At 33.2% G+C, this 21386-nt stretch overlaps 1 protein-coding gene across 1 annotated transcript; it reads right to left on the reverse strand.

The window, feature by feature from the left end:
- Window positions 1-2816: 2816 nt before the first annotated feature.
- LOC131177353 (probable LRR receptor-like serine/threonine-protein kinase At1g06840) lies at window positions 2817-19608 on the reverse strand. The gene is made up of 21 exons (XM_058142320.1): window positions 19537-19608; window positions 19120-19264; window positions 18490-18640; window positions 17954-18025; window positions 17768-17839; window positions 17400-17543; window positions 17221-17292; window positions 17000-17071; window positions 16787-16861; window positions 15058-15126; window positions 14826-14894; window positions 14580-14651; window positions 14299-14385; window positions 13979-14053; window positions 13386-13885; window positions 12448-12609; window positions 11916-12199; window positions 11262-11313; window positions 10774-11024; window positions 10153-10287; window positions 2817-3385 (listed from the first exon to the last, which is right to left on the reverse strand). The coding sequence occupies exons 1-21, from the start codon at window positions 19606-19608 to the stop codon at window positions 3041-3043; spliced, it is 2976 nt and encodes a 991-aa protein (XP_057998303.1). The 3' UTR covers window positions 2817-3040.
- Window positions 19609-21386: the final 1778 nt, after the last annotated feature.

The raw sequence follows: 21386 nt of genomic DNA on the forward strand, positions 1-21386 counted from the left end.
CCACATAAGAAATCAGCAAGGGATGGAATTGATTGTCCTTTGATAAGCAAAGCATTGCAAAGAAGAAACAAAACCTAAGAAAGTCACCACACCTATTGGTGATAAGACAAGGAACATGCCACACTTTGATGCAATGTGATAAGTGAAAAGAGCATAAAGCAAAGCTTTATTGAAGGAAAATAATGAATATCTAACAAATGAAAATAATGTAGAGTTTAGGCCTTTATACGTGCACTTACAAATAAACATAATTTTACTGGGAAAACTAATTACATAAACCATTTGTAACCAGGAAAACTTAAGTAAACTAGGAAAATTAAATAATTAGGAAAAGCCTTCTCTCCACCATTCAACATGTCGGACGCCACCTTGGTGGGAAGATATTTTAAATTCGTTTTTCCTCCTTGCCTTGTGATATCTTAGAGAGATAAGATAGACTTTCTTGAACTCAGGATTAAAAGATAGGGTTTTGGCCCTATCCACAAAAAATAACCAATCATCAACCACCTTTCTTGCCATACGCCAATCAAGAAGCTTGGTAGGAGTTTGGACTTCTTTTTTCTATGCTTAGATAGGATTTAGATGTGATAAAATAACATAAATATGGTTTCCTTAAATTAAGGCATAAAATTAGGAAAGGATAATTATCACACTTATCTACGTGTGAATGGATAAACATCATCCAAAAACATATTTCAAATCTCTACATGCATTCATATACACACCATTAGAGTTTTATTGGGCCTATTGTGTTTTCCAAGGGCATATGCAAATAGGCTTAGTTTTTCATAATAATTACATCCCATACTATTGTATTCCATGCATATCCCATGCAAACCATGGATAATTAATTACTTTTGAAGCATACATGCAAGTTGCCCCATGCATGCCCCTTATTGATCATGTAATCTCAACTTTTGCTTCCATCTTACAAGTTTATGTTAAATATGTTCAAGCATGCTCTAAACTTGTATTTTCCATGTTTCAGGCCAATAACTTGTCTTTCACAATTCCCATGAAATTGCTTCAAAGTTTCAAAATTGGTGAAAATTTTTTACCTCTTATAGGCACCACATGAAGCATTGATGCCTTTCTTGCTTGGTTTATAATTTAATCACTCACTCAATAATAATTAATTCATAATTCAAAAATATACGGTTAAGCCATGAGGAGGAGCTATTTAATTCTCTTTAGCCTCTGTGTTATATATATATATATATATATATATATATATATATATGGCGTCCATTAATTTCTCCATTTCTTTTTCTGGTTGTAACTAAACCATTGATGCCTTTATAATTCAATCCCTCATTAATACTAAATAATTATAGTTTAAAATTTTATAGTTACATCTCATAATAAATTTATTTTGTAGCTTATTTCTATTATTATTATTATTATTATTATTCTTTATTTTATTTTCTCAATCCAACCATATATTTAAGAGTAAGAAAACAAAATTAAATTAAATTATTTTAAAAAAATAGTTGAATTGACAGAAATTATGAATTAAATTAAAACAATCAAATGAAAGTTAATATTATTTATTTCTTTTGATTTAGAGTTGTTATTTTCTTGCAGCTCAGCTAATTTCTCCATTTCTTTTTCTAACCGAATCATTAATGCCTTTCCTACTTGGTTTATAATTTAATCACTCACTTATTAATAACTAATCAAATCATAATTTAAAAATATACCGTTACTTGTCATAATATTTTATAGTTTAATTTTATTATCATTAATCCTTATATTACTTTTCTCACTCAATTGTTAACCATGTGTTTAAGAGTAAGCAAATAACAGAACTAAAATATGTTTTTTTGTAAAAAAAAAAATTGAGCTAACACAAATTATGAATTAAATTAAAACAAATCAAATAGAAATTAATATTATAGTTAATTAATATAAAGTCAACCTATATTCTCCAAATAAAATCACCTAAATACACAATCTATAGTTTTTATATAGTCAATGCAATATTTTTCTAAAAAGTTGAGAAATACCTTTCAAGTCTTCACTATAATTGGGTTAGTAGTATTTTCCCGTCATTTGTTTTCTTTGCATTGGATTATTTTATTGTTTTAGTTAAATAAATATTTTTTTTTGCAACCAAAGAATGTCAAATATAAATGAAAAATATGATTACATTGAAAATTTAACTGTAAGCAAAGATGATTGACAAATGAAAGTTAGAGTATTAAAATTATATAATGATATCCTTTATAACCAATTGAAATTTTATGAGTATAGAGATAATTTTAGTCAGCAAAGAAAAATATGATATGAAATGGAAGATATTTTTTAGAAGAACACTGAAGAAAGATTAGTTGAAGCCAATTTAAAATATAGAAGGAATGCAATACTTTTATCAACAAATCAAATATTAAAATAGCCCTAGTTTGTAATCTATCAGATAAAGTTCAGTTCAGCTCCACCCAGTTTATTTGAACAGTAGAATAAGTAAAATTTAAATTATTTTTTATGAATAAAAAAATTTTAATATATTTTAAATAAAATAATTATAAAAACTACCATTAATTTTTGCATAAAATGAATTTAATATAGTTTTTTAATTAATTAGGTAAATTAATTTAAAAAATTACTACTAGAATAGAAGAAAATTATTTAAATTAAATTAATTAAGAGAAAATTCTCAATAAAATTTAATATAATAATAAGAATTTATCATTATTTAAAAGGACATGAAATTACATTTCGCTAGTAATTAATATGGCTTAAACATCTTGAACACTATCTTATGTAGCAATCCCAAAAATCCGATTAAATAATGAATAAAAATATGCTCAAAGAAATAACAAGGAATCAAAAATTTTTTAGCATAATTCATGTATCACAAACAACATTAGCTATTAGGCTATTACTCCACCAGTCTACCTATTACCTTAACAAAGTATACCAAGACTTTATATACAGAAATCTGGAATCAAAACATTTGATAGGACCTCCCATTCCAAATTTTCAAGATTATAGCAACTTCAGATTCGGATGTTCTTATCATTGTCTCCCACAGTGCCATTCATCTGGGAGTGATGCTAGGAATAACTCCACTGACAAGGTCGCTGCCAGAAACATCGGACGACACATAAGGATGCTTCACCATAGATGATGAAGATGGTGAACTAACTAACTTTTCAGGATCACTGGTCACTTTATCTGTTGTTTTCGTGTCAGACTCTGGCATCATCAGCCATATAGTTTCAAGTTCACGGACCACATCCGCCATTGAAGGTCTTGAATCTGTCTCATCCTCACAACACTTGATGGCTAAATTCAAGAACTTCTCCACACAGTCAGAAGGATAAGAACCCATACGTCCATCAATGACCGAGAATATCATACCAGACTGGTATGAAACATTGACCTGATGAAGATAAAATCCAAAAACATATTTAAAAAAAAAAAAAGATTATCAAAATTGTTTTCTATAGTGTACTTGCAGATCAATTGCCATATAATGATATTATCAACATATGTCAACAAACAATAGGTATTAATTCCTTTCATTCTTTATATACAACGTTATGCTTTACACTTCAAGCAAAACATGTAAGAAAATACTCATACAGGTCTGTGAGCACAATTTCCTACCCAAGTAACCAACCTTCGATTTGCGTAATCATTGCTTCAGCCACTATTCTATATGAAGCAATACTGATCAGAGTTCTTGATTTGGCACCTCAATTACCCAGAAGAGACCCAAATCATCAAAGGTTAGTTATAAATTTATCCAATTAGCCAAACTGAATTTTGGGATATTTATATGGCAACTGACTTGAACAAAATATTTTCTTATATTGTGGGGCCCACATAATTGTAATTATTTTTAAAAAAAAAAAATATATGACACCATACATGTGGGTCTCACTCACAACTAAAAAAAAAAAAAATTGCCCTATAGTTGGCTGCCATGTAAGCATCTAAAACTTCAATTTTAACCATTGAACAAATTTACAACTAACATTTGAAATTAGACAAAATTGCTAGAATTAAAAGGTTTGTGAATGATTACAAAAAGTCAAACTCAAAAGTTTGACTTTTTTTACCATTAAACCTTACATAGGGCTTGTATGGTGTAAAATAACCCATTACCTGAAACCAAATAATATATAAATAATGTTTTTGTATGCCTCAAAAATTAAATCTTACATGGTTCTTTTAGCAATAAAATTGTACTTTCTAAAAGAATAGAAGAATCATCAATGCAACACTAACCGAATAAAATTGTTATTCTGCTACTTGGCAATTGCAAAAGTATGGTTTTGATGGCGTGAACAAAGATTGATATTTTTTTTTGCAAATTTTTCTAAAATAGAATTTTATTAACCCTTCTTGGAGGAGAGTAGTACAACATGACCTAGAAGCATTACACATTTCTGAGGATTTAACCCAAAATCGTTTAGAGTGGAAAAAGCGAGTCCATATAGCCGACCCCAAATTTTTGGGATAAAGGCTTAGTTGAGTTGAGTTGAGTTGAGAATTTTATTAATCCTTGGTTGAAACCAAATCAAGTAGGGGTGGAACTGGATGATTTGCATAACTCTCCCTCTATCGATACTAAGTCTCATCCTTCCATCCGACCGTGCTTTCTTTATTAATTTGTTTAATTTTATATACAACCTTATTCTGGTTCTCAAGTGGTAATTAATGTTTTTTGGTCTTTACCCCTTGTTATGGAAAGTCAATCATTATATTATTTCTGTGTATATTCTGTATTCTGTATTCCTATTTAGGATTTCTCATTTAGGATTTCTTCCTAATTAGTATAACACAATTATAGGAATCAATTGTATATAAATACCCATGTACAGATTAATTGAAATCAACGAGAATCATCTCTTTCTACATGGTATCAGAGCAAGTCATCTAGGGTGACTATTTGTTCTCACCACCCAGCTCAGGAGAGACCTTGGCCGCCGACCGGCCGTTTCGACTCCGATCAACATTGCCAACGTCGCCTCAATCCCCTCATTCCACCACTGTGTCGTTGTTCGATCCAAGACACCATTAAAGGACTTCTAAGATTTGGCACTCATATCTTATTTCGGTATTTGCTTGATTTGTGATTTTGGATTATTTTGCTACTGTAAGCACTTTGGATTAGCGTTTCGGTTAGTTTTCTTTGTCTCAACAAATGGCAGACAATAAGAATGTTATTTCTGATGTGATTCCGATGATGACTAAGATCACGGAACACAAACTTAATGGTTCGAATTACCTGGAGTGGAGTAAGACTGTTAGGGTCTATTTGCATAGCATTGATAAGGATGATCACCTTACTAAAGATCCACCTACTGATGATACACAACAAACTTGGCTAAGGGAGGATGCTCGGTTGTTTTTGCAGCTTCGGAACTCGATTCACAGTGAGGTAATTAGTTTAATTAATCACTGTGAATTTGTTAAGGAATTGATGGATTACTTAGATTTTCTCAGATTCGTAAAGGGAATATCTCCGTATTTTTGATGTTTGTAAGGCTTTCTAACGTGATGAGTAAGATAATAAGTCTCTAACTGCTTATTTTTTGGTTTTTAAACGTATATGAGGAACTTAATGTATTGTTGCCTTTTAGTTCGATGTGAAAGTTCAAAGAGTCCAACGGAGCAACTTGTCGTTATGAGTTTTCTTGCAGCCTTCCTTCAGAGTATGAGATCGCTAAATCTCGATTCTTTCCAGCCTCGAGATTTCCTCTTTGCATGAAACATTCACACGGGTCCTTCGTGCAGAGTATCCAATCTTCACACCGCCAAGAGTGCTCTTATTAGCCGTAATCCAAATGGACAACAGGTAATAGAAGAGGAAGTAGAGGAGGAATTACGAGCAATGTAAGTAATCGCGCAATGGAGAGGCTAGTTCTAATCGAGACTCAAGAGGAGTCATTTGTTATTATTGTCATGAGCCCGCCATACAAAATATAATTGTCCGCAACTTCAGAGGAAAAATCAACGATCACGGATGGCAAATATGGCGGCAGAGGATTCTACAGATCTTCCTCTCCGAGAAAACCGCTTTGGTATCTGCAGAGGATTTTGCACAGCTTTTCCCGATGATCGAGCATCTCTAAAGCCTACCGGTTCCTATCATCTGCGATCACGAGTCGAGTAAATCCACTACATGCCTTGTGTCTTCCTCATCCAAATGGGTTATTGATTACGGTGCAAATGCATCACATGACGTAATTCTAGTCTTCTATCCGCTTTTCCTAATCCCACTTCCTCTATTACTTTAGCCGATGGTTCTACTTCTTGTGTCATGGGTTCTGAATCGCGAATCGACTTCACAATTTCTTTGTCATCTGCTTTGTGTCTACCAAATTTCTCTTTAATCTACTTTCATTAGTAAACTTACTCGTACCTTAAATTGTTCTATTTCCTTTTTTCCGATCGGTGTTTGTTTCGTGACCTTACGACGGCGTATTATTGGTAGAGGACGTGAGTCAGGTGGTCTCTACATTCTGGAAAATCATGTACCACGGTCGCTTGTTTGCTCCAGTAACGTAACACCTCTTGAAGTTCAATTTAGATTGGGTCATCCATATTTGTCTACCATGAATAAGTTTTGTCCTCGCCAGTCTTTATCAAGACTAGAATGTGAGTCGTGTCGCTTGCAAAACATCATCATTTGCCTTCTGTGTCTAGAGTCAATAAACGGGCTTCATCCCCTTTTGAGTTAGTTCATTCTGATGTTTGGGGTCCTTGTTCTGATACTTCTAAAACTGGATTTCGTTATTTTGTTACTTTTGTTGATGATTACTCTCGTGTTACCTGGTTATATTTAATGAAGAATCGTTCTGAGTTGTTTTCTATCTTTTGTGCCTTTTGTAATGAAATCAAAACTCAATTTAATATTTCATGCGCATATTAAGAAGTGACAATGCTAAAGAATATTTTTCAAAGACAATTTCATCTTATATGACACAAAATGGCATTCTTCATCGGTCTTCTGTGTGGATACCCCATCCCAAAATGGCGTGGCCGAAAGAAAAATCAACATCTTCTTGAGGTAACTCGTGCTCTTCTTTTCGTATAAAAGTTCCTAAACACTTTTGGGCGGATGCGCTTCTACGGCATGTTTTTGATCAATCGTATGCCATCTTCATTCCTTAATGGGGATATTCCTTATACTACTTTGTTCCCTACAAAATCTTTGTTTCTGTTGAACCCCGTATTTTTGTTGTACTTGTTTTGTACGTGATGTTCGTCCATGAGTTACTAAATTGGATCCAAAGTCTCTCAAATGTGTCTTCCTTGGGTACTCCGGATCCAAAAAGGTACCTGCTTTCTCTCCTACTCTTAATCGTTATCTTGTTTCTGCAGATGTCACATTTTTGAGTCCACTCTATTTTTTCTCAATCATCCGTGTATGAGAGTCAAGGGAGGAGGATGATATCTTAATATATACTATCCAACCAATGTCTAGTCCTCTCTCACACTGCTTTTCTTACGTCTCTAGATCTACTCGGCCTCCCGTTGTTCATGTTTATTCCAGAGATTGAGATTACCACTCGGATCCTCCACCGGCTACTTCTGGGAGATCCTGCACTTCACCGATCATGATTACGATCTAGACTTACCCATTGCTCTTCGTAAAGGTAAACGTTCATATACTTACCCTATCTCTTATTTTGTTTCTTATAATAAATTGTCTTCTTGTTCTCGGTGTTTTGTTACTTCTTTAGACTCGTTCCTATCCCTAATCATTGGTGAAGCACCTGTCTCATCCTGGTGGTGTCTTTGCTATGAAAGAGGAAATTGTGGCTTTAGATGCTAATGGTACATGGGAACTGTTGCCTTTGCCCACTGGTAAGAAAGCTATTGGTTGCAAATGGGTATTTGCAGTAAAGGTAAATCCTGATGGTTATGTGGCTAGGTTAAAAGCACGCCTTGTAGCAAAAAGATATGCTCAGACATATGGGGTTGATTACTTTGACACTTTTTCTCCTATAGCTAATTCGCTTGTTTATCTCTTTAGTAGCTACATATGATTGGCCCCTGTACCAATTGGATATCAAGAATGCTTTCCTTCATGGTGATCTTCAGGAGGAGGTGTATATGGAGCAACCACCTGGGTTTGTTGCTCAGGGGGAGTTGGGTAAAGTTTGTAGACTTCGGAAGTCTCTTTATGGCTTGAAACAAAGTCCTAGGGCCTGGTTTGGGAGATTCAGTGAAGCAGTACAGGAATTTGGTATGCAAAAGAGTAAGTATGATCACTCAGTATTTTATAAGCAATCTGAGGCTGGTCTAATTCTCCTGGTGGTCTATGTGGATGACATTATCATCACTGGGAGTGACTCTGCAGGTATTTCATCTCTTAAAACCTTCCTCCAAACCCAGTTTGGACCAAAGACTTGGGATTGTTAAAGTATTTTTTGGGTATTGAAGTTATGAGAAGTAAGAAGGGTATTTTCTTGTCTCAAAGAAAATATGTCCTCGATCTATTGACAGAGACAGGAAAATTAGGTGCTAAGCCTTGTAGTGCACCAATGACTCCAAATTTACAACTGTTAGCAGGGGATAGTGAGTTGTTTGAAGATCCAGAGAGATACAAGAGATTGGTAGGAAAATTGAACTACCTTACTGTCACTCGTCCTGACATTGCTTATGCCGTTAGTGTGGTAAGTCAGTTTATGTCTTCCCCAACTGTTGCTCATTGGGAAGCCTTGGGACAAATCTTGTGCTATCTGAAGGGAGCTCAGAAGAGGTTTGTTATATGGTAATAATGGGCATTTGAATGTTGAATGTTTTTCAGATGCCGACTGGGCTGGATCTAAGGTTGATAGGAGGTCAACTACTGGATATTGCGTTTTTGTTGGAGGAAATTTGGTGTCTTAGAAAAGCAAGAAGCAGAGTGTAGTTTCTCGATCTAGTGCTGAATCCGAATACAGAGCCATGGCACAATCAGTATGTGAGGTAATGTGGATATTTCAATTACTAAATGAGACAGGTTTTAAGACCCCCCTGCCTGCGAAATTGTGGTGTGATAATCAAGCTGCTCTCCATATTGCTTCTAATCCGGTATTTCATGAGCGGACCAAACATATTGAGATTGATTGTCACTTTGTTCGTGAAAAGATTCAACAATGATCATCTCAACAGACATATCAAAACCGAGAGCGGTTAGGAGATATTTTCACAAAAGCTCTGAATGGAGCTAGGATTGACTACATTTGTAACAAGTTGGGCATGATTAACATCTATGCTCCAACTTGAGGGGGAGTGTTATGGAAAGTCAATCATTATATTATTTTTGTGTATATTCTGTATTCTGTATTCCTATTTAGGATTTCTCATTTAGGATTTCTTCCTAATTAGTATAACACAATTATAGGAATCAATTGTATATAAATACCCATGTACAGATTAATTGAAATCAACGAGAATCATCTCTTTCTACACCCCTAAAAGTTGAATTGACAAGTTTATGAGGAAGTTTATTCTAATAAGTATCTACACAAGCATTTAAAGTAATATTCTTCTCTCTGATGCTATATTGCAAATATACTTCTACGACCCAAAGAACAAGCCTTTTACAAATAAGCCAATTCATGAGGAATTTCGCAGATCTAATCTTTTTCCTATTCAAATATCAGACCTTTGTTTCTATGTTTTTCACATCAAGAATTCTTTGAAAACGAAGAGATGTCATATAGATCTATTTTACTTTCCCTTCATGCAAAATTATGCGCCCATTCCACTATTGCAATGGTGGTGCAACAGAGAAACTCAATTTGAATTGACTTGTCAATTGTCTAAAAATGTTTGGTAAAATTTCAGTTTGAGAATTATGATAACTAAATTATTCAGATATTTTATGTTCAACTATTATCGGTTTTCTTAAAAAGAAAAGTTACTATCCAATTCAACCTAAGTTACACTTATTTTTCTACTCCTCTCAGCATGTATACATGATAACCAAACCTTTATGGTTACTTGTTCCAGCATTAAGCAAAATGCGGAGGAGGTACTACATCAACAAGAAAATGCTACCAATGATTGAATTGCATGTGTTGTTGCCTCACTAGTCTTTCAAATGAGAAGAGTATGTAACTGTGAGTATAATATCCCAGTTCTCTAGAACAATGTTTATTAAATGCAAGATACACTTCAACTAAAAGAGGTGGCAGCCATTACCTCTCGAACAATGTTTTTCCCATGTGAGATCGGTTGCATCCCTGTCAAGAGCTCCAGAAATACAACACCAAGGCTATAAACATCACTCTTATCGGTCAATTTATGTGTTAGAAAATACTCTGGATCAAGGTAACCCTGCAAAGTCAAAATAATGTTTGAGACATCAGGATATCCCTACTTACAACAGATCAAAAAGCTTTAGTATATTTATCAGTTGACATACTCTTCTTAAACTTGGTTATTCTTTTCAAAATCAATTAATAAGTGGTGATTAAAAACCATGATTCAGAACGTCCCGACCTACAAATATACAACAAATTTAAATAGTTTTCTCCTTAATGGATTTTGGAGTATGACTTAATGAGTCAATTTGCTAAAACACAATGTTTGTCATCACATTGAACAAATAAGATTCAAATGTTTGTTGTTTTATCCATTTGCAGGTTAATGAACTGTGATGCAATTCATTACTTGTATCCAAAATGTCGAGATGCGGATATGCTACAAACTGAGTGCTAATGATAAAACAAAAGGAACAAAGAAGGCCAAGATCAACTCCCTGAAGAAGGGAAACTTGGAATTTAGTAGTCTTTCTAGAGAATATAGATATAGTAAACTTACTGGAGTACCCTTCACTACTGTGGACACATGAGCTGGCACAGCCCCTTCAATATCTGGTACTGGGGCAAGTCTTGAAAGTCCAAAATCAGCAACCTTTGCATTATAATTAGAGTCGAGTAATATGTTGCTTGCCTTTATATCTCGGTGGAAAATTGGAGGATCAGCATCCTTATGTAGGTAGAGGATTCCTTTTGCTGAACCCAAGGCAATTCTCACTCTCAATGCAAAACTCAAGGGTTCTTTAGACTTGGCTGTGATACCACCCACATATAAGATTAATCAGCTATTGGACCCGTCAAATATAGTAATTTATAATTAAATTGAAGATTTTATATATAAGGAAAGAAGATATGCACTTTAGCTGTTTCTTGGTTACAGTTGAGATGAATGACAAATAATAATAATAATAATAATAATAATAATAATAATAATAATAACAATAACAAAAGGAATTAAAAATGAAGCCCAAAGGAGAAAATGAGATGTACCAGAAAGATGGTCTCTAAGGGTGCCATTTGACATAAACTCATAAACCAACATCTGCAGGCATAATTGAATACATATTAAGCTTTTCCCAAATGATAAATTTTAACATCACTAGAGAAATAAGAAAAATAAAAGAATTATATTTGGCATAGAATGACAAATTTTTTCCTCATTGACAGAATCACTTATAAAGGGAAAAAAAAAACTTTCTGTACCTCCTAAATGCCATTTCTAGATTCAAATTGTTTCTTTATTTTCCCAGAAATTATTTAGCAATCAGAATAACAAAACATAAGCCTTTTACATCTCTCAAAGTTGGCACTACTGCCTAAGAGTTGTGGCCTAACTGTTAAGGCTTCAATCACACATGGGGTGAGGGCTCATAGGTTTTGACTTTTGAGGCTTGCAGCAATGCGGGAGGCAACAAAGACTTGTGCCTACAGCTTACCCTATGCCCATGATTACTCTAGCAGGGGTTTTTATTTGGGTAAAAAAAAAAGAACCTGAACTTTCCCCAGTCTCCTCATAATCCACCAATTTAATAGAACTGACTTCCTAAAAGGATGAGAAAGACAGGCAGGATTTGATTAATTTAACTGACAATGTGAAGACTATGAAGGTGAACTTAAAAAATTGTGAAATATATATGAGGGTACCTGTTCACCTTCTTCATCACAGTATCCAACCAAAGAAACAAGATTCCTATGATGTAGCCTTGACAACAATTCTATTTCTGTTAAGAACTCCTTCTCACCCTGTAAAGAATGCTCCTGAGCACGTTTGATGGCCACAACTGTGCCATCAGCAAGAATGCCTCTATAAACTTTTCCATATCCTCCTTGACCAACTTGAGTGGAGCTACTAAAATTATTTGTAGCCAAGGCCATTTCAGCATAAGTAAAATCCTTCACTCCATCAATTTTTAGAGAGGCTTTAGATGCTAGCACAAACAGAGGCAAATGTTAGACATGGAACTGTTTAGACCAAAAGATTTTAATTTCCAAACACTTGAACAGCATTACCCATGAATCTCAGAAAATTTCATAATCAAATTTTATCTTTTGTTATACAAGCATAAACGATACAGAAATGGCATGAGAATAGGCATTGTTGACCCAAAACTTGAGAAGGAATCATGGGAAAACATAATATATGTGCATTTGCAATCTAGTCATGGGAAACACTCACCATGACGTCTTTTTGAAATTGCACGATAGTCTCTCATATGTGTTCTCACGATTAGAAGTGAAATAATTGCAGATAATGTAACTGCACCAGCAATGGCACCCAATACTATGCCAGCCAAGGCACCCTTGCTTATACCAGATGATGATGGTGAGGCAACAATCACTGTGACATCATGAGAACCATCAGCATAATAACATCAAAGTTATGCAACAATTTTATCACATACTTGTGTTGAAGAAAGTATACCAGACTCATAACTTACAACTAATAACTTACAACTTGATTCCTCAGCACATCAAAACTCAAATTAAACTAAGCTTTATAATCATTCAGTTTCATTATAGGTTATAATCCCTAGCCTACTAGCTAGAAGACAAAAATATTACACTGCTATAGCACAGGCATGACATGCATAGACAAGATGAATTGCAAATGACACCACCTAGAGATGTTTTACCCTTGGTTCAATATATTGCACACAAGTGAATAACACAGACATTGATAATTATAGGCAAGCTTCAAATATGCAACAAAATAACAAAGCATTATCACAAAATTATATGTTTAGAGAACTCTTTCTAAGATTATTCATCAAGCATGCAATACTTTCTGGCATTTGCAAATGCAAATTAGAAGACATTTTTTTTGGTAAGAAATAAGTGCATACAACTTACCTGTTAAATAAAATTGTTATTAGCTACAAATGTAAGCAAAAGAATCAGGTCAAATTTCAGCTTATTGCCAATAGATGAGTACTGGTAGGACTTCACAATTCTTGAGCACACGAAAAATGTTTATAGCCATCCTAAGTTTACCATCTAATCACTGGAGAAGTACAGGAAAACATGAACCCAAAGTTCAAATTCTTTCACATTTTTTACCAGATGAAAATATATGTAGGGCAACTAAAATAGGCATATTTTTGTTTTGAGACAAACCATTCTTATAAGGATCCAACAGAGTGAAGTAGATAAGTTCGTAAGGTCCAAATATTTCGTTATCAGGAATTCCCCATCCGGTGAACTTGCTCATGATACGGAGAACCTCACTTGTATTAAAGAGATGAGAACTTTTGTTGCTAGCATCATAGACAGGAAATAGCTGCAAGTACATTTTCAATCTAGGTCCTACTTCCCATTGGAAGTTCTCAAGGTATAACTGATAAAGTTCCAAGTTGAGACCAGAGGTCAAATATTCTTCAAACATATATTTGTACTCTAGAAAACTGAAGAATCCAGGACTTTTCAATCGATATCCAACGAGCAGAGGGGCAGCACAAAAACAACGTACAGGAGATGTTGGGGAATATACGTAAGGACATGCTTGAAGGGGACAGCTATCGGTAGTGTTTGTCAAACCCTGCTCGTCTAAATCTTTGTTTTGATATCCACAAAATTGGAGCAGGTTGGAATTTGAGCATAAAGGGTTGCCTTGCAGCCTGAAAATTATTCGGAACTATTAGGGCGTGTAAAGGCAAACACATACATCATTAACATCAGGACATAAAATGTTATGAAAGTATGAAGCAAACCAGAGTGAAACATTCTGAGGGAGACTAATAGTGCCATCACCAGAAATGTTTGTGAGTCTATTGTTCTCAAAATCCCTGAAACATCAAAGAGTGGAAAAACCATTCATTAGAAAAAGGGCTGTGAGATACTACAAAATTATAGCCCACCGAGAGATAAAACGTTTGTTCTTAACAGTTATGCTGAAAGCCACTAATGAGATAAACTCTTTATTTTAGATACTGATGATAGATGCTCAAGAGAGCTAATAAATTGGAATTTGTGTTTGCATTCACCACAGTTTTACCAAGAAAAACAATGACATTTTCATTTCAGATCTTACAAGATAAGTTCTTCAGATGCATTCAGAGTCCGACTTTGCCAAAGGGTAGATGGAATGGAGCCATTCAATGAATTGTTTGCAATTGACCTGTCATGGAAAATGGTTAAGCCATTTATTTTACTACAGAAAACAGAGTTCAATTTTTTCCATGTGTATTATCTAATTTATTAGCATAAAAAACTGGCAGCTTTAATAGAGACATAAATCAAGACAGAATTTGGCTCAACAAAACGTAACCTATTGTAACAATTAAGAAATGAGAAAGTTAAGAAAATGCTCACAATCTTTGAAGAAGAGGCAGGCCCGAAAAGTTGGCAGGAATACTCCCGGTAAGCTTATTGTTAGATAAATCACTGCAAACATTGGTTAGCTAGTGAAAATCACTTTTGAAGAAAAATCAATAGTAGCATAACCTTCAAGATTTCAAATACTAAAGACACTTGGAGATTATTTTAAGTAAATACCCATACATTTTATTCTGGCTAATGATGCAAAAATGCAAATGGTGCAAGATATTGAAATCTTACATGGTTGTAATATTGTCAGAAAGCCTTTCAGCAGGTATGGATCCATTTAGCTGGTTTGAACTGAGGTCTCTGAAAATTATATCCAAATTTGTAAGTGAAAAGAAGAACCAGCACAGATCTTAAAATAGGAATAAATAAAAGTTTATTCAGTCTAATGCATTTCAAATTCCATTTGGAAAGCCACAACTTGCAATTAATGGTTCAGAAAGGAAAACTCGATATATAAACTTACAGATATCCAAGGTTTGGTATCCGGCTCAGGTCAGGGATTGGACCTTGCAAATTACAGTTTCTCAGACTCCTGATAAGGCCAAAGAAAACGCAGAGAAAATGTAAATTAAATAATTAAATGCAGAAATATTGTAACCAACATGCTTCGACTATAATTTGGAAGCTCATTAAGCTTCTAACTTGTGACACCCAGTTGACATGATATATCCCCATTTCAACTACAATACATAATTTATCTTCATTTCAGCCATGGATGTTGCTACCTTAATGTTCATAAAGGTGCAAATGAGATAAGCCAAGCTGAGTATGATAGTCTTCAATCTTGGTTCATCCTATTTTAAGTTAACTCAAGCTCAAACTGAGTTCAAATTGAGTTCAAATTTCACTATTCAATCTTGGTTTGAATAGAAGATACCGAGCTTAGTGCTACAATCAAGGCTTAAGCAAGAAACATTTTTTGAGCATTTCCAAATAATCTATTTACAACTTTCACCATTAAAGTAATAAAAAAAGGGAAATTTTCAAAAAAGCATCCTGCGATTTCACGCCTTATGACTTAAGTGACAAAAGTTTGCTTTTCACCGAATAGGTGCCCTATGGTTTTTCATCTTTACTTTATCTCTTACTCCATATAATGCTGTTAATCATCCATAATTAAACTAAGTGGAAGCCACATCAGCAAGACATTAACGGGAGGAGGTATAGAGTAAGAGCACGTAACCACATGGTACATATTTGGTAAAAAAAAAAAAAAAAAAAAAAAGCTTTTGTCCTTTAGCGGTAAAGCACAAAACCACATAGTACTTTTTTGAAATTACCCCTAAAAAAAAAAGATTAAACTCCAACAAACCCTACTGCAATTGACTCATCCACAGGAGCCAAATGGCCTCAAATTTTCAAATGAAAGAACAGCCTGAGGCCTCTTTATAAGGAGGAGGTGATGCCCTCCCTATATTACTTGGGGTACCTATATTCCAACGCCAATAACTTCTAGCTTAATTATTTATTTTATTCATATGACTACCACTACAAATATCCCAAAACATACTATAGCTTTAAACTAGTTTTCCACTAAAAGATGAAATTCTTGCAGCTTAAAATTGGTTACCTAGCAACTTATATCAAGCTTCAAACTAGTCATATAACAAATACAAAAAAACCCTATTCCTGAACATATTTGGGCTTCACCATATACATGTTCTTTTGTTTATTAGCGAAACCTAAATATTTATGCTCATAAGTCCATTTCTTCGAACTTTATAGATAAAAAAGGAGCTACTAACAATCTTGACCATGAGTTATTCACTGAGTGAGATGCATGTTCATTTAGACCCCTATGGCTGTGTGCTAAAATTTTAATTAAGAGGAATAAGTATTAAGAAATGGGTTGCCTTGAACTGAACAATGGATCATCAAGCGAAGAGGCTTTGATGCCACATTGATGAACCTCTCAATCTAAAGGCTCCAACTTATAGGTGACGGCTCAATAATACATCCTATGGTAGAAATATACAATTAATTCAAAAGCCTAAGCTTGTTACTTGAACCAGCCCAAGCATTATGTTAAGAGGTCTTATCTTGTCTGTTCATCAATGTGAGATTTAACTCTTTAACAATGGTCCACAGACCTAAAGACATAATCCCATCCATAATTTATATATAAATGCCAGCAAACTGCTATGTGGCCTCCTAAAAGCACTTACAAATGTCAGATTGCATTTTGCACTTACAATTTCAACAGTTTAGTCATGTCGCCATAAGAATCCGGAATTGTTGCCCCATCAAAGTTGTTGTTATCAAGTTGACTGAAAAAGACAAAAAAGAAATCAAGGCAACATAAAATAGTTAGAACAGAATCTACAAAGATAAGGTCTATTATAGGGGAGCAGACATAAGGAAAGATGAAATCCTGCTTCATCTCTAGGGAAGTAGAGAAACCATACAGTATAAGTAAGTTTGGCAATTCAGAGAACTGTGGTGGAAGATATCCAGATAAGTTGTTGCTGTCCAGAAGGCTGAAAACACATTAACAACAAATGAGCATAGTAAGTGATCAGAACAAGAAAGGGTATAATTAAACTGAACTGAAGATGTTCATGGACCCTGCTATAGCTGCAAATAAATGACACACTTCTCATACGAGTCTAGCCAATTTCCAACTTACAAGTGAACAAGTTTTGGTAATCTGGATAGTTCCGGTGGGATTTGCCCGCTAATCGAATTGTTGTTCATGTGACTGCCCAAAAGGAAAAGAAAATATAAATATGAAGTGAAAATTATGTAAAAGAATCAATATGTCCCAGCACTGGTTTTTAGGCTAAATAGCATCAGAGAAACTCTTACAAGTGCTGTGTACTGTTCAAGTTTGCAAATGAAACTGGGATTGATCCCGATATATGGTTCTGATCAATCTGTATTCTGTTCAAGATTGGAAGATTGCCAAGCTCTTCAGGCAAGGGACCTGTTAATTGGTTTCCATTCAGAAGCCTGAAAGCATAAGTATCATAGAATAAGAACTCAAGATATATGTGTAGCGCATAGTAATGCAGCAATAAAATAACTATATTCAGATTTGTGCCTTCGTCAATATTAAGTGAATGATATTATAAAAAGAAAACTGCAAAATTTAAGATCACAAAACTTTTCAATGTCTAAGTTGATAAGCATATTTGCACTATCTGCTCAATAAGAAAAGTGGTAGTTTAACTTACAGGAGTACCAAAGATTTTATGTTTCCTATCTCCTTCGGTATACTCCCACTTATGTTGTTCCACATAAAATCCCTTCAACAAGATCAAAAGAGAATGGTTATCATCAGGAAGGAGAAAAAAACAGTGATATAAATATCCATTCCGATAGAGAAATTTTAAGGGTACAGAAAGTAATCTGTGCCTTACAAAATTTCCATATAAGATAAGAGACCAAGTGACGGTGATAAAGTTCCAGACAGATTCATATTAAGTAGTTGCCTGCAAAGAAAATAAATGTAAAGAACATTTCGTTACAATTTTCTCATTTAAAAAAAAGGCCCTGAAGATACCTACATTCAGTTTGTAGACAAGTGTCCTTGAAACTATGTCTAATTATCAGAGTTTTTGAGTTGTGACAAGAATACAGCTGCTAGATACTGCTTGTCGAAAGTAGCAGTAAACTTTGAAAGCAACAATAAAGCAATCCAATTAATTGTACCAAAGAAAAAAAAGAAGTCATTATAGATTCTCAAATTCATTAAAATTTGATGATCTACTTTTAAAAATTGGTCAATTTTCAGCACATAGCTTCTACACTTGAAGGATGATTATGTTGAGCATTAAATAAACTGAAAAAATTTGAGAAAGTTTGTTCTTTGCAACAAACTAAAATAGAATTGTTTGTAACCAAAAGAAAAAAGCAACCTAACATGCTCTTGAAAGGAAAAGGTACAAAATTATACAGTTCTCTAACATGCAGATAGCCATCATCCTTTGTTTCATTGAAGCACAAAACTCCAGTCCAATTTGATGTGCATGGGTCTCCACGATTCCAATTGCTCAAATTTTTGTTGATATCAATCAAACTGCTCTTGATATCCCGCAATGCACTCACTGCAAATTTAAACATTTATCATACTAATTATTTCGTTTGCTTGACCAACTAAATATTATTGAAGAAATAATAAGATCGTCCTCATTTCTTTTCACATTTCTTTTATCAGAAATTAACATTAAACCAAAAGTTAGCCTGTTTCCAAGATCATCCAATACATGAATATGATCAATAGTCCTACTCTTCCATAAAAATAACTCTTGGAACTGACAAAATTTACTCTTTTATCACCTGAAATCATTTAATTCACACATATATAATTATTTTTTAAATTACCATAACATTAATGAAATTGATTTGAATTTCTGATTAAGAACTTTATGTACAAGCACTTTTACATCACCACATATTAATTCAATGCATTTCTAAGACTATAATTGCAGGATAAAACTTGTCAATGATTAGTTTAGAAAAGTTCTTTCTTTAAACTAAAACAAAGGGAAATGAAAGATAAGAGCAACAGTTCAAGCAAAATCACCTTCTGAAGAATGAGTAATGCCATCTTGTGCTTCAATGAGGAGAGGAGACCAACACAGCCACACAAGCAAAAAAGCTCCAAAAGTGAAAGTTCTTAATATAGGCATCCCAAGAATGGAAAACCCACCAGAACTATGAAACATCTCCTGCTACCAAAAACTAAAAACCCTTAAAAATTATCCAAATATTCCTCCTAGTAACAAGAAACAAACGACAGACATTCAATAATTAAAATTTAAACAAAGAGCTCATATATACCGACTAAAAGAGCAAGCAAAACCCTCCAACCATTAGCAAACAAAAGAATCAAGAAATGGGTAGACAGAAAAACACACCAATGGTATTGGTAGAAGACTTGAAGATAAACTGAGGAAGAAAAACTAGAAATTAGGAGCTTTGTTTTTGGTATTATTCTGACCAGGTCACCATTACGAATGCAGCAGAGATTTTTGATCATGATGATGATATAGATGATGAAGCTGATAGCCATCTTTTTCACTCACTCCCACTATGCAATATTATTTGTTGAATATAATAAAAGGATTTATAAAAAAATATAAAAAAGAGGGAGACAGAGAGAGAGAGAAAGTTAGCGGTTGTGATCCCTCAATGCCTGTAAGAAAACAATGTTTTGCCATGTGGATTTTGACTTTTGTTGGTTTGGAGGCTGATGGGGTTTTAATTCTTTGAATGGTTTTCTTTTGTTTCAAGAACAAACCCTTTAACTGGCGATTGCTGATAGATTTCTTGCGACATGACCAACCCAACCACCACCCAATCAAAAGGGAAAACTCCCTCGATGGTCCCAGTCCAACTACTTCTTCTCTTTTTTTTTTTTTTTTTTTTCTTTTTTCTCATTTTATTATCATAAATTTGGTTTTTTTCCCAATGACCAAATATATATATATATATATATATATATATATATATATATATATATATATATATATATATATATATATATATTTCAAAAAAAAAAAAAGTAAGCTACAACTGTGTACAGATTTGGTTGTCTTAATTTTTTAATATATTTTAATTAATTATATATTCAATAATTTTTTATTTTATATATAAAATAAAAATAATGATTTAACATGAAGTAATTAAAAAATATTCCTAAAAATTAAGAGCTTGAATTATATTTATTTAGTGCGACATCAACGACATGTTTATGTTCATTGTCCCTTATTGATTTTTATTTTTTAAGATGTATAATTATTTAATTAATAATATTTTTAATTAAAATAATTCATTAACTTAAAAAAAGTATTAATGGGCTATCATACCAATAGCTGGTCCCAACTACTACCATTATTATATGTGGATGCCGAAGATGTCATGCCGCTAATAATAATTAAATAAATATTGTTTGATAATGTATTATTAAATTTAAAATTCCAACTTGGCACTTGCATGTTCAATTACTGAAGTAAAAATCTCTTTAGGGTCTGTTTTTTCTGGTGGCCTCATTCTGGCAAAATTTTTTTTTTTCTGTTTTCTTTTTTTAGTAAAGAAAATTATTTATCTTATTTATTTAATTAATTGAGAAAGTTATAAACGTGAAGAAAATTTATCGAATTTGTTGATTTATACACTCTTCTTACTTTTATTTTTTATAAAATAAAAAAAAATTATTAATTAAAAATAAAATATAAAAATAAGAACAAATCAATATATATTTTTATATAAATGAAAAAAATAGCTTATATTAAAAATAATATAGAGAATTTGAAAATTATAATAGTGTTAATAGAGAGCATATAAGTTAGTTAATAGGCGGACTGTGTATTTTATTTTTTAATTTTATTATCTTATTAAAAATAATTTACATCTCGTATACTACTCTTCTTAAAAAAAAAAAACAAAATAACTCACTAATAAATAAATAAAATAATTGTATTAAAGAAGAAAAACATAACAAAATCATACACTTAATATCTACCTATAAGAAAATATCTAAGAGTTTATTTCCTCAACATAATCTATCAACAATGATAAATATTATAAAATATATTCTGAATTTGTTATAAATAGATGTAAATTTGAAAATTATTAGGAAAAATATAAAAAGAAAAGATAAAAAAGAAAGGGTATGATTGTCAATGATGAAAACACTTATCTATACCTATTTAAAAAAGAGATTAAGAAAAATAATGAGTGTTTAGTATAGGTGATTCAGCACTCTTATCTTTTAAGCAAAATATTTGATTCTCGTGGATAGAGATTATGCTCATTGTGAGCGTTCCACCTCTTAATGGACCAATCCAA

The sequence above is a fragment of the Hevea brasiliensis genome, unplaced genomic scaffold (genome assembly GCF_030052815.1).
Source record: "Hevea brasiliensis isolate MT/VB/25A 57/8 unplaced genomic scaffold, ASM3005281v1 Scaf417, whole genome shotgun sequence".
In the NCBI taxonomy this organism is placed as follows: domain Eukaryota; kingdom Viridiplantae; phylum Streptophyta; class Magnoliopsida; order Malpighiales; family Euphorbiaceae; genus Hevea; species Hevea brasiliensis.